The sequence below is a fragment of the Equus przewalskii genome, chromosome 3 (assembly GCF_037783145.1).
Source record: "Equus przewalskii isolate Varuska chromosome 3, EquPr2, whole genome shotgun sequence".
NCBI classification, from domain to species: domain Eukaryota; kingdom Metazoa; phylum Chordata; class Mammalia; order Perissodactyla; family Equidae; genus Equus; species Equus przewalskii.
Window position 1 is genome coordinate 18,025,568 of NC_091833.1, and position 13,693 is coordinate 18,039,260.

The 13,693-nt window shown below is 52.5% G+C and overlaps 2 protein-coding genes across 4 annotated transcripts; one reads left to right on the forward strand and one right to left on the reverse strand.

The window, feature by feature from the left end:
• Positions 1–60: 60 nt before the first annotated feature.
• On the reverse strand, positions 61–10,305 carry CENPT (centromere protein T). Of its 3 annotated transcripts, XM_070613720.1 has the most exons (14): positions 9,607–10,305; positions 5,777–6,132; positions 4,571–4,661; positions 4,366–4,453; positions 4,160–4,256; positions 3,910–4,046; positions 3,742–3,778; positions 3,374–3,522; positions 2,515–2,676; positions 1,651–1,974; positions 1,316–1,406; positions 560–736; positions 367–471; positions 61–293 (listed from the first exon to the last, which is right to left on the reverse strand). In XM_070613720.1, exons 2-14 carry the CDS (start codon positions 5,887–5,889, stop codon positions 170–172), a joined length of 1,695 nt encoding a protein of 564 aa, XP_070469821.1. In that variant the 5' UTR covers positions 5,890–6,132; positions 9,607–10,305; the 3' UTR covers positions 61–169. The 3 variants fall into 3 exon arrangements, with proteins under 3 accessions (XP_070469821.1, XP_070469820.1, XP_070469819.1); XM_070613719.1 differs by lacking the exons at positions 5,777–6,132; positions 9,607–10,305 and having other exon boundaries at positions 4,571–5,211; XM_070613718.1 differs by lacking the exons at positions 5,777–6,132; positions 9,607–10,305 and having other exon boundaries at positions 2,515–2,715; positions 4,571–5,211.
• Positions 10,298–12,273, forward strand: THAP11 (THAP domain containing 11). Its single transcript, XM_008518201.2, has one exon. The coding sequence runs from the start codon at positions 10,632–10,634 to the stop codon at positions 11,556–11,558; it is 927 nt and encodes a 308-aa protein (XP_008516423.2). The 5' UTR covers positions 10,298–10,631; the 3' UTR covers positions 11,559–12,273.
• Positions 12,274–13,693: the final 1,420 nt, after the last annotated feature.

Here is a 13,693-nt window from a genome sequence, read left to right on the forward strand (position 1 = left end):
TATGCTGGGGGGTTAGTCCCTGCCTGGCTGGTCCCAGGACATGCACCAAAACACAGCATATTCTGTTTGTGACACTTTATTGATACTGGCGGGTAGGGAGGAGACCTGGAAGAGTATGTGGAGCCAAGGGGCCCCAGGTAGGGACAGGGCAGGTATCAAGGCTTGGCCACTACTGGGCAGGGAAGACAGAGTTGCCACTGAATGCACAAGGGATGAGCAGCTGCCGGTACTCCAGGGGCAGGTGCCGCTCCACAAGCACATGCAGGGAGACTTGGTCGGTAACCAGGCCCTGCCTGCAGAAGAGGTTAGAGATAGAATCAGCACCAGAACTCCCACAACCAGCACCTCCCTCTTCTGCCCACTTACCGTCGCATCAGCAGCTCCAGGTCCTCTGGCCTCACAGTCTTGCGGCCAGCATGAGCAGCGAACATCTCTAGGTCATCACAAAGATGCTGGAAATACTTGTCCAGGCTGCCATGAAGGTTTGGGTAGAACAGACTGAACAGACTGTTCATGATCTGAGGGGTTCCTCTCCCCACCCTGAGTGTCCAGGACTCACCACTTCTCCACCATCTCAAGAGCCTTCTTCTCCATGGGCATCTTAGCATAGAAGCTAAAAAGTTTTGCATAGTGGCTCAGTCCAGTCTTGTAGGGATTTTGACAGGCCTTAGGGCCAGGAGTTCGAGCCCTGGGAGGAAGCCTGGCTGACAGAGGCTCCAGAGGCTCTGAAGGTAAGCTGGGTGCAGGAGTGGACAGAGTTAGCTAACTGCTGCCTGAAGAGGCTCCTAATCAAAGATAAGTCTTGCTGGCTCCTGCCAAGACTGGGGCCCTTGTGCTCCTTGGCCAGCCTGGACCAACAACTCCAACTATTTCCTGGGGGGCAGTAGGGACAGGGGGCCACATAGACACCTGGTCTTGCCCTGGGGCCCTGATCCTCCATAGTCTGGAGCCAATGTCCCAGTCTAGCCTCATCATACAAACTGGGACTTGCTCAGGCTCATGACCCTCAGGCCTCGGCATAGGCATCCCATCCCCCTCAGCCCACTGCTGCTTGTCTGATTCTGTCCTCCCCCAGGATTGACTACAAACTGACCTAAGCACTTCCCCTACCCAGGCTCCTCTAAGCGCTTGGAAGCGGGCACCAGGATGACAGATGTGCTCTTGGTGAGCCCCACCCAGCCCACCTCAGGGTGCTCTACTGGGTAATCATCTGCATACCTATGGGAAGAAGGATAACCCTGTGGTGCCCAGTGTTAACTTCAGCGCCTGCCCCCTTCCCAAGAGGCCCATGCAAAACAGGGTCATGGGATCTTACACTGCAGTGCTAGGCGGTGGGGCTGGCTCAAGACCCTGAATTCGCTTGGCCTGAAGAAACTCCGGGGTGCTGGAGGCCAACTCTGGACTTACTGTAGAGGAAGGGTAGGGTTACAGGGGGCTGAGGCCTGACCATCTCACTCAACCCTGAAGGCCCATGGCCTCCTTGTCCTGTTCCTCTGAGCCCCATCTAGCTCCAACCAGTCAAGCAATGGGACCCTCAGTCTCCCTGGCCCAACATTACCTGTGCCCAGAAAAGCCCCTCCTCTAAGGCTAGGGCCTGAACACAGCTGTCACTTACCCACTCACCCCCAATCCCTGCACTGGGCCCCTTACCTCTCCTACTAGAGGTAGGACAATCTCCTGACGATCCTTCTGGCTCCTTGGTCTCAATAGCCCCCTGGGATCCCTCCGCTTCTGTCACCTGTGTGTGTCCCTCAGGCTCTTGTGCTCTGGCAGATCCTCGTGCTCTTGCTGCTTCCTTCACTTTGCTCATGCTCAAGCTTTTTTCTGTTCTTTCCTCTGCCTCCCCACCAACTCCATCCTGTAAGGGCTCTACTCCAACTTCTCCAAAGATACTACTGCTGGTGTTTGGGAAGTTCATAGCAAGGGCATCAACCTCTGCCTTTCCTGCCAAAAGTTGGGCTGGTTTCCCAGGACCTGAATCAAGAGGAGAGAATACAGGCTAGAGAAGCAGTAGGCCAAGGCTATAGCTCTAAGAAGGGTAAAGATGGAGTAGTAAAACAAGCCTAGCCCATCAAGGAAAGAAGAAGGCCAGAGGCAGCCCTAGGGCCTGGCTTGTTTTTTGTTTTTTGTGGGTTTTTTGGTGCGGAAGATTGGCCCTGAGCTAACATCTGTGCCAATCTTCCCCTATTTTGCATGTTGGACACCACCAGAGCATGGCTCGATGAGCAGTGTGTAGGTCCATACCCAGGTTCTGAACCCATGAACCCCAGGCTGCCAAAGCGGAGTGCATGAACTTAACAACTATGCCACCGAGCCAACCCCCAGGGTACTGGTTTGGAGTCTCCTGGCCCAACACTGACTTTGCTCTTGGATGGAGGAGGGATCAGCAGCCAGGGGACTAGGGCTAGGGGTGGGGGGAGGTGGCACACATATGGACCTAAGCAGGGAAAACCACCAGTGACAATTCTCATCCAAGCTAGGCTTGGCTCCTGGCCACCTGCCCCACATACTCACTGTTGTTCTGCAGCCTAGGTCCAGTGCTCCGTGTCCTGTGACTAACAGCCCTCTCAGCATCTTCAGCCCCAGAATGAGAAGGGCAGGGCAGGGAGTGGTGCACACTGGGGGACCGGCCAACCAAAGGCTGGGAGAAAGGCTGGGTGTCCTCCAACACAGTGTCTGTTGGCAGGGTAGCAACAGGGGCTGTGAGGCTCTCACCTGGAGATCAAAGTCTATTTGGCACTCAGTGTATTCCAGGCCCACCTGTTGCTACCCAGTCACCAGGGCCTGAGTAGTGGGCCCCATGAGTCTGCCCTGAGTGGCCTTCAGAGAGAGAAGACTATCTTGTATTTTAAGCCTTGTACTCTAAGCCACAGCAATCCTTGCTTATCTTCCTGCTCTTCTGCCTGGCATTTGCAGGCTCCACAGCTTGTCCCACCTAAACTGCTCACTCATGCCTCCACTCTCTACTTCTCACTCTGCTCCCTCTGCCTGGAACCCTCCTCTTACCCTGATGAACTTGACTTGTCTCCTGAAATCAGGCTCCCAGGTCAGCTCTGACTGGCTAGTTGATCCCGAAACTTGGCTCCTTTCAACCTCCCAACAAGCTCCAGCCACCACATCACACCCCTCAGCCCTGCAGCTCCTCAAGGATAATGAGGTCCTAGAAAACACTGAGGGACTAAGACTGGGCCCCACCAAGACAAGAGGCATCTTGTAGAAAGAAAGCAGAAACTCCTCATAGACCTTCTGGCCAGGCTTGCTCAGTGTCCTTGACCCAATGAGAGGGTAGCAATCCTGGACTCAGTAGCACTTCCTGTCTGTCATAGGGGGAGAGCTTTCACCACAGGCCAGAAGAAGGAAATCTCAGCCTTACCTGGAGGAGCCAAAGCCAGGGAGGTATCTCGCAGATCCTGCAAAAACGCACCCACATCTACAGCTCGGCGGGTGGGAGGTCTGCGGGCCAAACCAGGCCTCTGCACTGACTGTGGCTGGAGAGGTGTGGCAAAGGTCAGGTTGAGGGAACTGGTGAGAGGGAGGAGGCATGAAGGAAAGTCAGGTACCTGAAGCCCAGCAACCCCCTACAGGATTCCCCCATCTGCCCTAGTGTCCTCATCTGTTAGAACATAGCCAGTATGTCGCGAGGCTAAAACTGGCAGGGGGCAGTACGGCCAGATTCCATTCTAGTCAGCACCCTTTTCCCAAGCCTCTCCTCTACCAACCCCCTAGAACAGGCAACAGCACCTGGTGAGGGAGGAGGCATCAGCATTTCCACGAGACTCTGCAAGAGGATATAAAAAGAAGAAACCATAATAAGTTACCTAGGTTCATGAAAGCCCTTTTTCAGGCCCCCTCAGCCTCTCCAGAGGACAGGAGAGAGACAGTGACCACAGGTGTTTTCCAGGGCCTCACCTTGGGAGAGAGGCAGCCCCTTGTCCATTCCTTCCTGAAACACTGACAATCTCAGCCTCTGCTTCCTCCTGCCAGGAGCAAGCAGACCTGGAGCCAGAGTTGTGGGGGGTTCGAGCTCAGGAAGTTGCAGCTCCAGGCTACAAGGATGGAGCTTATCTCAGACATGCCAGGAAGCCCAATTCCAGCTTTTGGGACCCCCAAGAGGCTCCCTGCCCAACAGCTCAGCCCAACAAGGGAATTCACTGTGCACCTGCCCCGACTGCTTTCCCGGCTGGAGGGCTGGACCACCTGTGGTACTGGCCCTGGCTTCACCACCGACTTTGGCATCACGATGGAAGATTCCGGGGCTGCAGAAACAGCAAGGAGAGGGTGGGGCTGGCAGGGCAGGCTGCTCTGAATGAGGGATTATCACAGGACTGGTGCCGAACTCTGACCAGCAGGCCAGTGCTCACTCACCAGTTAGCAGGATGTTCTTCAGCAGAGTCCGGGGTGTCTGTTCCTCCAGGTATCCACTGGCCTGAACATGGGCCAATTTGCCAATAGACTATGGGCAAAAGCACCAAAGCAATCAGTCTGTTCCTTTGCCTTGAGAGTCCCTCAAGGTGGGCTCCACCTTGAAGGTAGTCAGAGCCCTGTAGTGGTCAGTGGGCTGGGCACTTACTCTGATTCTTTGGGAACGCCGCCTGGCAGTTGTCTTTGTTTGGCTGCTCAACCTCCTAGAGGAAGGAGTTTCAAGCAGGGCTCTCTGGGCTCTGTGTAAAGACCAGCAACTCTGAATTATGCAGGGAGGGGGAAGTAGAGGATGCAGAGACGAGCCTTCATCAGAGATCTTGGCCTGAAGTCCTTTTCCCTCAGGGCCAGGGACCCAGAAACCACCTGCCCCTCCCATAGCCCCTGTTGCCAGTCCTATGTCAACAAGGTTGTGGATGAAAGGGAACCTGAGGGATATGGAAAGAGAGAGAGAATATGATGACCCAGCCAGAAGGAAGGGCTGAGGAAGGCTTCACAGAGGTGACTTTGGCAGAAGTAGGGGTTAGCCACACAGACAAGAGGAGCAATTAGAAGAGTATCCATTCCAGACATTAAAATAACAATCCAAGAAGTATATTTAAATATTTTTAAAGCTTTAAGTACTTGTCAGGGTCTGACAACCTCCACATGGGTCACTCCAGCCCTGGTCTCTCCAATCCCTCTCAGATTCCATAATCACATAAATGTTCCCAGAGCACAGCTCCCACCTCATCACTCATAGGTCTAAAACCTGTAATAAATGAAGGGAACTGCACTGCCCCAATCAGGTATATGCCAACTTCTACACCCTCTGCACCACGAGCTCTCCACAGCTCTCACTCACTGACACTCCCACCAAGTCAGGTCAAATTCCCAGCAAAGCATCTTTCCAGTTCCTGCCTCCCGACTTCAGCCCAGGCTGTGCTCTCCAGCTCCTTTCCCATCTTCTAGCTGGGAGCTACAGAGACAGTAGGACTGAATGCGCAGGGAAAGGTGAGGACCACCTGGGAGACAGCTTAGGGCAGATGCCTGGACGCACTCTGGAACAGGGCACACCTAGAGAACAGGGCAGAAGGCCAGATTCTGAGCGCCTATCCTTCGCCTCCAGAGGCGGACACTCAAAGACGCTGGCATAGTTGAGCTCTGTGGTCCCAAGCGGCCTGGAGTCACAGGGGGGTAGGGTGATGGGGACACAAAGACCTGACCCGAGCCCAGCTCGGGGAGTAGAGCCAGGTCTCAGAGCCCTGGTCTCTACTCCTCTCCGAGGTTCACTTTCCCTTTCCAAACAAGGTCTGCACAGGACCCCACCTCCCAGGCCTTCCTGTTGCTCATGTGCTGCGGCGGGGCCCTCACATACCCAGCCCGAGCACTCCGGGGTCGCCGCGGGGTGCTGGGGTCCGCTGTGTCCAGCACGCGCCGCAGCAGCGTGCGCGTCGTAGGCTCGCTGTCGGGGCTGCCACTGTCCGCCATCGCCTCCGTCGTCTGCCCTCCCAACCGCTGGGCTAGCCGTGTCTGCCGCCTTCCCGCCGCCGCATTTAAGCCAACTCTCGCGAGGCTGCCGCACGGCCCCACGGGAATTGCAGTTCTAGGTCCATTGCTCCGCTGAACGTGGTGGGTACAGGGGTGGTTGCAAACTTTGAATTTGGAGGCAGCTTTCCTCGGGAGTGAGCCTGGGCAAATGCGTGCAACCAGTCAAAGCCTTGGTTTCCTCACCTGTAAATTGAGGATGATACTCACTAAGGGGCTTGTAATGATTCAATGAGATAATGTTTAATTCAGAATCTGACATACTAAGCCAGGCCATCAATAAATAGCAGTCACTATTATTAGAATGTCTTTCGTTCCCATCTCCCTCTTTGAAGATGAGGAGAGGCACACTGGGCCCAGGAAAAATAATTTTATCCTATATGTGACTTGGTCAGATTTGCATTTGCAAAAGCCTCCGTCTGTAGGATCTCTATCAGAAGAAATCAGTTTGCAAACTCGGGGGGTAGTGGGCTGTTTGTGATCAGCAGAGATTTGTATGATCTCCAAACGTGTAATTTTGAGATGAATTCTGTCTTTCAAAAGTTCTGTTAATGCTGGAGACTCCATTACCATATTTTTCACCAGTTGACAGCCCCCTACTTTTCTTAAATTTTCGTGGGAACTGAATTAGAATGTAGGCTGTGAGTCTCCTGTGGAGTTCTCCTTTTTGTTCCTAGATTGGGTGTAAAGTATCAGATACTGGAGACAGGCATGGGCATATTTGTGCTTGTGTTAAAAAATGGAGCAAAGTAAAAATTAGATTCTTGCTTTTCAAAATAAGAGAACTGCAGAGGAAAAGCATATCAATATTCCTTGTAATTTAGATCTGACCTCTGTGTTGTCTGACTTAATTTGCTAGCCCTTTGCAGGCACCTTTCCATGGTCACCATCAATCACTTAAGTGCAATATTTATTTATTTATTTATCTGTCTATTTATTTATTGTGCTTTGAACTGGATAATATGGAAAAAACAAAACAAAAATCTTTTCAAAATGGTTTGAGAATGCGCTTATTTTTGCAGAGTATTATTCTATGTGTTTACATAATGGATTAAAATTCATATTTACTACTTGTTTAAAAAAAATCCACTGAGTTCATGAAGTGAGGGAGGGAGGAGTGAGAGAGATTGGCAAGGGCTAGACCATGTGTGGTCTCCAAGGCTCTGGAAAGGAATTTGGACATTATTCTAAATGCAATAGGTCACTGGAGGGATTTAAGCAGAGGTGTTATGTAATCATATCTTCTCTGGCAGCCATGTGAAGAACAGATTGACAGGGAGGCAAGACTGGAAGCAGGGAGACACGCGACAGAGTTCTTGCCTTTCTCCAGAGGTGACAAGATAAAGGGTGGGCAGGGCAGTGTGAGTGGGGAGAAAGCCATGCATTCCAGATGTGTCGTTTTTTTTTTTTCCCTAAAGATTGGCACCTGAGCTAACATCTGTTGCCAATCTTCTATTTTTTTTTCCTTCTTCTTCTTCCCAAAGCCCCCCAGTACATAGTTGTGTATTCTAGTTGTAGGTCCTTCTGGTTGTGCTATGTGGGAGGCTGCCTCAGCATGGCCTGACGAGTGGTGCTATGTCCCTGCCCAGCCTCCGAACTGGTGAAATCCTGGGTCACTGAAGTAGAGCGCACGAACTTAACCACTGGGCCACAGGGGCGGCCCCCTAGATTTGTCTTGAGTGTAGAAGATTAAGTATAGATTAGAGGATATTTTCTGTACTGGAAGGTAGAGTTCTATCAATTATAATCTGCAATGTTTTGTACATAAAGAAATTATGTCAAGTTGACCTCTCACTAACATTTTTTGAGCAAGGTAGGTCTTGAGACAGGAATAGAACCGTATCAGTAACTGTATGACAATGAAAATACATAATAACAGATATAATGATCTTTTGCTGTACTGCACACACTTTATAAACATTTAAACATATAAGAAAATGTGTATTCATGTTTTTACTGTAGCATAAATGATTCACCCAAATGAATGCACATGTTTCACCACTGGCTACACATACTAGAGAATGCATTTCTGAATTTGAAGGGCTTCAAGCTTTGGACCCCAGCTGCACAGACCAGGAGAAATGGGAGTTTCTCCTGTTATGGGTCTGAGAAACCCACACAAATACCAAGGATCACATTGGTTGTAAACAGAAATGCAATGGTAATGTCTGGGTGTTGAGACCAGAAAAATAGTTCTTTTTTTCCATTGTCCTGTATTTTTCTAAAATATTTTAAGTATGAGTCCCTTGTATAATAAACAACAAACTAAAAAAAAAAGTAACAGTTAACTTGGAGTGTTATTTTTTTCTTTCACGTTTTTATTTTATTTTATTTTATTTTGAGGAAGATTAGCCCTGAGCTAACTGCTGCCGATCCTCCTCTTTTTGCTGAGGAAGACTGGCCCTGAGCTAACATCTGGGCCCATTTTCCTCTACTTTACATGTGGAACACCTACCATGCAGGGTGTGCCAAGCAGTGCGATGTCCGCACCTGGGATCTGAAACAGCGAACCGGGCCGCCGAAGCAGAACGTGTGCACGTAACCACTGTGCCACTGGGCCGGCCCCACTTCCACGTTTTTAAATAGCTCGATCTATTTTTGTTTTTTTGGGGTTTTTCTTTAGGAAGATTAGCCCAAAGCTAGCATCTGCTGCCAATCCTCCTTCTCTTTTTGCTGAGGAAGACTGGCCCTGAGCTAATATCCGTGACCATCTTCCTCTACTTTATATGTGGGACGCCTACCACAGCATGGCTTGACAAATGGTGCTATGTCCGCCCCCAGGATCCGAACCCATGAACCAGGGCAGCCTAAGTGGAACGTGCGAACTGAACCGCTGTGCCACCAGGCCACCCCTATTTTTGTTTTTATATCAAATAATTAGAAGTAATATATACTAGGCTTTGATTTCATACCCGTGGTCAGTAATCAGCAGGGAAAAAAATGAGAGGGAGAGTTTGTAGAAAGAGGGACGAAGGGCAAGAAAAAGTGGAAGAGGGGCCGGGTGGTGGCGCAGCGGTTAAGTGTACACGTTCTGCCTTAGCTGCCCCAGCTTTGCTGATTCAGAGCCCCCGTGTAGACATGGCACTGCTTGGCAAGCCATGCTATCATAGGCGTCCCACATATAAAGTAGAGGAAGATGGGCATGGATGTTAGCTCAGGGCCAGTCTTCCTCAGCAAAAAGAGGAGGATTGGCAGCAGATGTTAGCTCAGAGCTAATCTTCCTCAAAAAAAATAAAAGAAGAAGAAGAAAGAAAAAAAAAGTGGGAGAAAGGGGGTACTCAGCAAAGGAGGGCTAGCTTGCAGGTAATTCCCTTGGACGACTCCCACAGCCTCTCTTGCCCTTTAGAACATTTTCCCCATAGACGTCAATGGCGTGGGGAGCTGTCTTGTTAAAATACAAATCCTGTCCATCCTCTCCTTTAACACCCTTTAACAGCTCCCAGACGAGTGCAGAAGAAAATTCCAAATCTTTTAATTCGACCCAGTTTGGATCTTTCGGGCTTCTGCCGCACCCTTCCAGGCTCTTTAAGGGCGGAGCCTAGCTCTTTACTGCCTCCAGGGTCCCCTCCCTGGAGGAGGTACCGTTCTCGGGGCTAAGAACCGGCTACTCCTCCCTATGTAAGCTTTTCGTTGTTTCTTCTTCCTGGGCCTCCATCTCACATTTTCTCCTGTGTCCTGTTCATTCCTTTGGAAGTTTACTTCTGTAATGAGACAGGCATTCACATCTATTATCCAAAAGTCGGACCTCCATCCCTCTAGGTAGTCAGGCCAGGTCGATCTGTCTCTTGCAAGGTTCCCAGCTCCTTACAATGTGCCCAGCACACAGTAGGCGCCTACTGGTGACTATGTATGTTTAGATCAATAAGTGAGTCAACGCAAGCAGCCGCTGAGTCGGGGAAGCGTCCCCAAGGCAGAGAAGGGGCCTCCTGAGGTGTTTCAGGGCGCTGAGGGGGGGGGGGTTCCCCACCCGACCCTCGCGACCCTCGCAGGAATGCAGTCAACTAACAGCCGCCGAGGGTTGGCGGACCGCTTCTGACAGGCCGCACTACCTCGCCCAAATCCTGGTCAGCAGTAACCCGAACTCTCCCTTAGGGGGCGCTCCAGGCCGCAGCCGCCCAGTTCAAGGCAAGGCATTGCGGGACTTGTAGTTTCCGTAGGCACATGCCCAGGGCGCTTGCGCAGTGGAGAGGCGCGCCCCGCCTCATCCCAATCAGGATTCCAGGTCCTTGTGAAGGACGGTCCGGGCGACAGCGTTCCAGCCGATTACACCTCTCTCTTTCGCCAGGGATGAGCCAGGTGGGAAGAAGAATCTGCTCTGCGTTGGCCGTCGCAGTGCCCTGGAAAACGGCCGGAATAAGCACACCCCCGCTCCGGAAGTGAGCGTCTTCTAGCGCGGTGCATTGTGGGGGGCGTAGTCCTCCTTTCCAGGCGGTCCTTCGCGGCGTCCCCGGGGCCGACTCCCGAGCGCAGGCGGGCGGCCGGGCGGGCAGCGCAGCGCGGGCCGGCGGGAAGCGTATTCTGGGCACGGGGCGCAGGGCCAGGCCGGCCGCGCCGGGCGGCAGTAGTGGGAGGCCGCTGAAGGCCTCGCGCGGCGCCGCCCGTCGAGGGGCGGGCGGCGGCAGGCCGACTGGGCCGTCGAAGGGCTCAGGAGGCCGGTGGGCCGGGCCGGGCCGCGCGGCGCAGCCATGCCTGGGTTTACGTGCTGCGTGCCGGGCTGCTACAACAATTCGCACCGGGACAAGGCGCTGCACTTCTACACGTTTCCCAAGGACGCTGAGCTGCGGCGCCTTTGGCTCAAGAACGTGTCCCGTGCCGGCGTCAGTGGGTGCTTCTCCACCTTCCAGCCCACCACGGGCCACCGTCTCTGCAGCGTACACTTCCAGGGCGGCCGCAAGACCTACACGGTGCGCGTCCCCACCATCTTCCCGCTGCGCGGCGTCAACGAGCGCAAAGTAGCACGCAGACCCGCGGGGGCCGCAGCCGCCCGCCGCAGGCAGCAGCAGCAGCAGCAGCAGCAACAACAACAACAACAGCAGCAGCAGCCGCAGCCGCAGCAGCAGCAGTCGTCGCCGTCCGCCTCCACTGCCCAGACCGCCCAGCTGCAGCCGAACCTGGTGTCTGCCTCTGCGGCTGTGCTCCTCACCCTTCAAGCCGCTGTAGACAGTAGCCAGCCTCCAGGATCCGTGCCGCCGGCGCCCACCACTCCCACTGGAGAAGACGTGAAACCCATCGACCTGACGGTGCAAGTGGAGTTCGCGGCCGCAGAGGGCGCAGCCGCCGCAGCTGCCGCGTCGGAGTTGGAGGCTGCTACGGCAGGGTTGGAGGCCGCCGAATGCCCTATGGGCCCCCAGTTGGTGGTGGTGGGAGAAGAGGGCTTCCCCGATACTGGTTCCGACCACTCGTACTCATTGTCGTCAGGCACCACAGAGGAGGAGCTCCTGCGCAAGCTGAATGAGCAACGGGACATCCTGGCGCTGATGGAGGTGAAGATGAAGGAGATGAAGGGCAGCATCCGCCACCTGCGTCTCACCGAAGCCAAGCTACGCGAAGAACTCCGCGAGAAGGATCGGCTGCTGGCCATGGCTGTCATCCGCAAGAAGCACGGAATGTGAACGGGTCCCCCTGCGGCCTGTGGGACCCCCGGACCCCTGCCAGCCTGAGAGGATCTCAGGCTGCTGCTGTTGAACTCCCCCATACTCCAGGGGCATTGGTTGATAGTACTGAGGCTTAGGGCAGCTGGACTCTTTTGCTGGTTACCTGGCACCCTCTCTTGTTTCCTCCTGAAGCAAGATCTTGAAGTCTGGGACCTCAGACTCTGCACTGGTGATACCAGCAATTATGACTTTGTCTATCCCTCAACCGCACCCCCAGTTTATGTTGCAGGTTCTGGTTAAGCAGAGGCTTCAGAACCACTGAACTTGAAACTTACCCCCTAAGGATGCAGGTGGGATGCCCAAGGACTGTGGGTTTGGGAAGACAACACCTTGAGGTTGGCCAGCAATCAGAGACAACTCTTCTGTGTGTAGTGATAAGAGCTCCAAGTAACATCAGTTCTCCTATTCATGCTTTTCCTTCCCAGGTGCAGCCTGTGATTCTGATGGGGACTGGCAGATCTATGTCTCTGTCTCCTAGGACCTCCCTCCCCAAGAGGCCATCTACTAAGGGATCTAGGTGACCTGCTGATGGAGATCCAGCTTGCCAGGGACTTAGGTTTATCCTGTTTTGTTTGCTACTGGTTACAAATTCTATTTTCTGTACAATTAGTCAGACTAAAGTTTTCACTGTGTTTGTTTGGCAAAACGAATTAAACAGAAAGTAAGGTTTTTATTTGGGTTTCGCCATTTTATTTTCATAAGGATTCAGCTAAGCGTCCCTGAAACATGGGGAAATAGGCCTTGGCCTTAGGTCTCAAGGACCAGGCTGACTCTGAGAGTAGAGATGCTTCGGTGACCAGGTTTCTCCATGAAGGGGCCCTAAGCACATGGATCCTGGCCTCATAAGGTCCTCACAGAGTTCCTAGACCAGCTCACCCAAAGACTTTGGAAACTGCACCAAATGGTCCCAGTTTGTCCATGGGTTAGCTCCCGGTGTCCTTTCAGCAGGGAGGAGCAACTGAGAACTAGACTGAATTGTGTCAGCCTACTTCTCTGAAGGTTTTGAATTCCTCCTGAGTTTTCAGCTGGGGTTGAATTTTGCTCACCATTATAGCCTTTGGGACTAGTACAGTGTCTGGCACACATGGGCATGCAGTTACTTAAATCAGTGAAAACCATAGCTGGAGCCAGCCATGGCTCCTGCAAGTACAAGGACTCTTAGATAGATAGCTTTGGACTTGCTACGCTTTCACTGTGAAGGGGCTGGATCCATAGAGGGCTTTAAGGAGTAGGAGTTGGGATTTGAGACTCCTTGGCTCATTCTCTTGATTGTTTCCATCTTTCTTTAGATTGGATAATATAGGAGTGAGGTTCATTTTTATCTATAGCTCCAAGTAATTTAGCTCAAAGCCAATGGGGAGAGGCAAATGCCTTTAAAGCTAGCCCTGTTTACTATGGAACAAAAATGGACACTTCTTGGGCTTCATAAAACATGACTCCCTTCTCTGTTACTTATGGAAAATGCCACTTGCCTGGGGACTTTCCCTGTGGCTGTGAAATGGAATGACTCTAAAATGTTCCTCTAGTTTCTGCTCTCCTCCTAGCTCCTTGGCACTGACTTGAGAAACAAACTAGCCTCTGGTGGGGAGGAGGGGTGGAGCACAGGTTGTATAGGTGGCTGGTTGGAGAAGGGACTAGATCTCTGGGGAAGGGACTGGATCTTTGCCTTCCTGCAGTTAGTTCTGGCTAGTCATAAGGTGGTGGAAGCACAGCTAGTGCCCTTCCAGGCCAGCTAGGACTGAAGCCCTTAGCGGGCAGCTATCGGGCCAGTCTTTCACGTGTCCCCACGCTCCTTCATTAGGAGTGAAGGCTTTCCCAGGCTCAGGCCATGGTCTTTAGTGTATCCTTTTATCTCCTGTTTGCTGAAGGGACTTGTAGTGTTTTTGCTTTGGCTCACTGGAACCTCTTAGCAGCACTCTCAGGAACGGTGAGAGCCAGACTCTGGCCAGGATTTTCTGGTATCTGGAGGTTATGCGCACACACCTATCCAGTGTTTTAGCTTCTTGGGGGGGAGGAGGACAGTTCAGAGCAAGGGAGTTTTCAGATGCACCACAAGCAGGGCAATGCAGAGTTCTCATTGCCTAAGTAAGAAG

Excerpts from the sequence above, each read along its gene's own strand:
- CENPT (XM_070613718.1), bottom strand. The coding sequence starts at position 4,798 with ATGGGAGGGGCAGGTGGTTTCTGGGTCCCTGGCCCTGAGGGAAAAGGA. Across the intron at positions 2,716-3,373 it reads CCTGGCTTTGGCTCCTCCAG|GTGAGAGCCTCACAGCCCCT; the intron begins GTAAGGCTGAGA and ends TTTGATCTCCAG. Across the intron at positions 737-1,315 it reads CCACCGCCTAGCACTGCAGT|CTTACCTTCAGAGCCTCTGG; the intron begins GTAAGATCCCAT and ends TCCTGCACCCAG.
- THAP11 (XM_008518201.2), top strand. The coding sequence starts at position 10,632 with ATGCCTGGGTTTACGTGCTGCGTGCCGGGCTGCTACAACAATTCGCAC.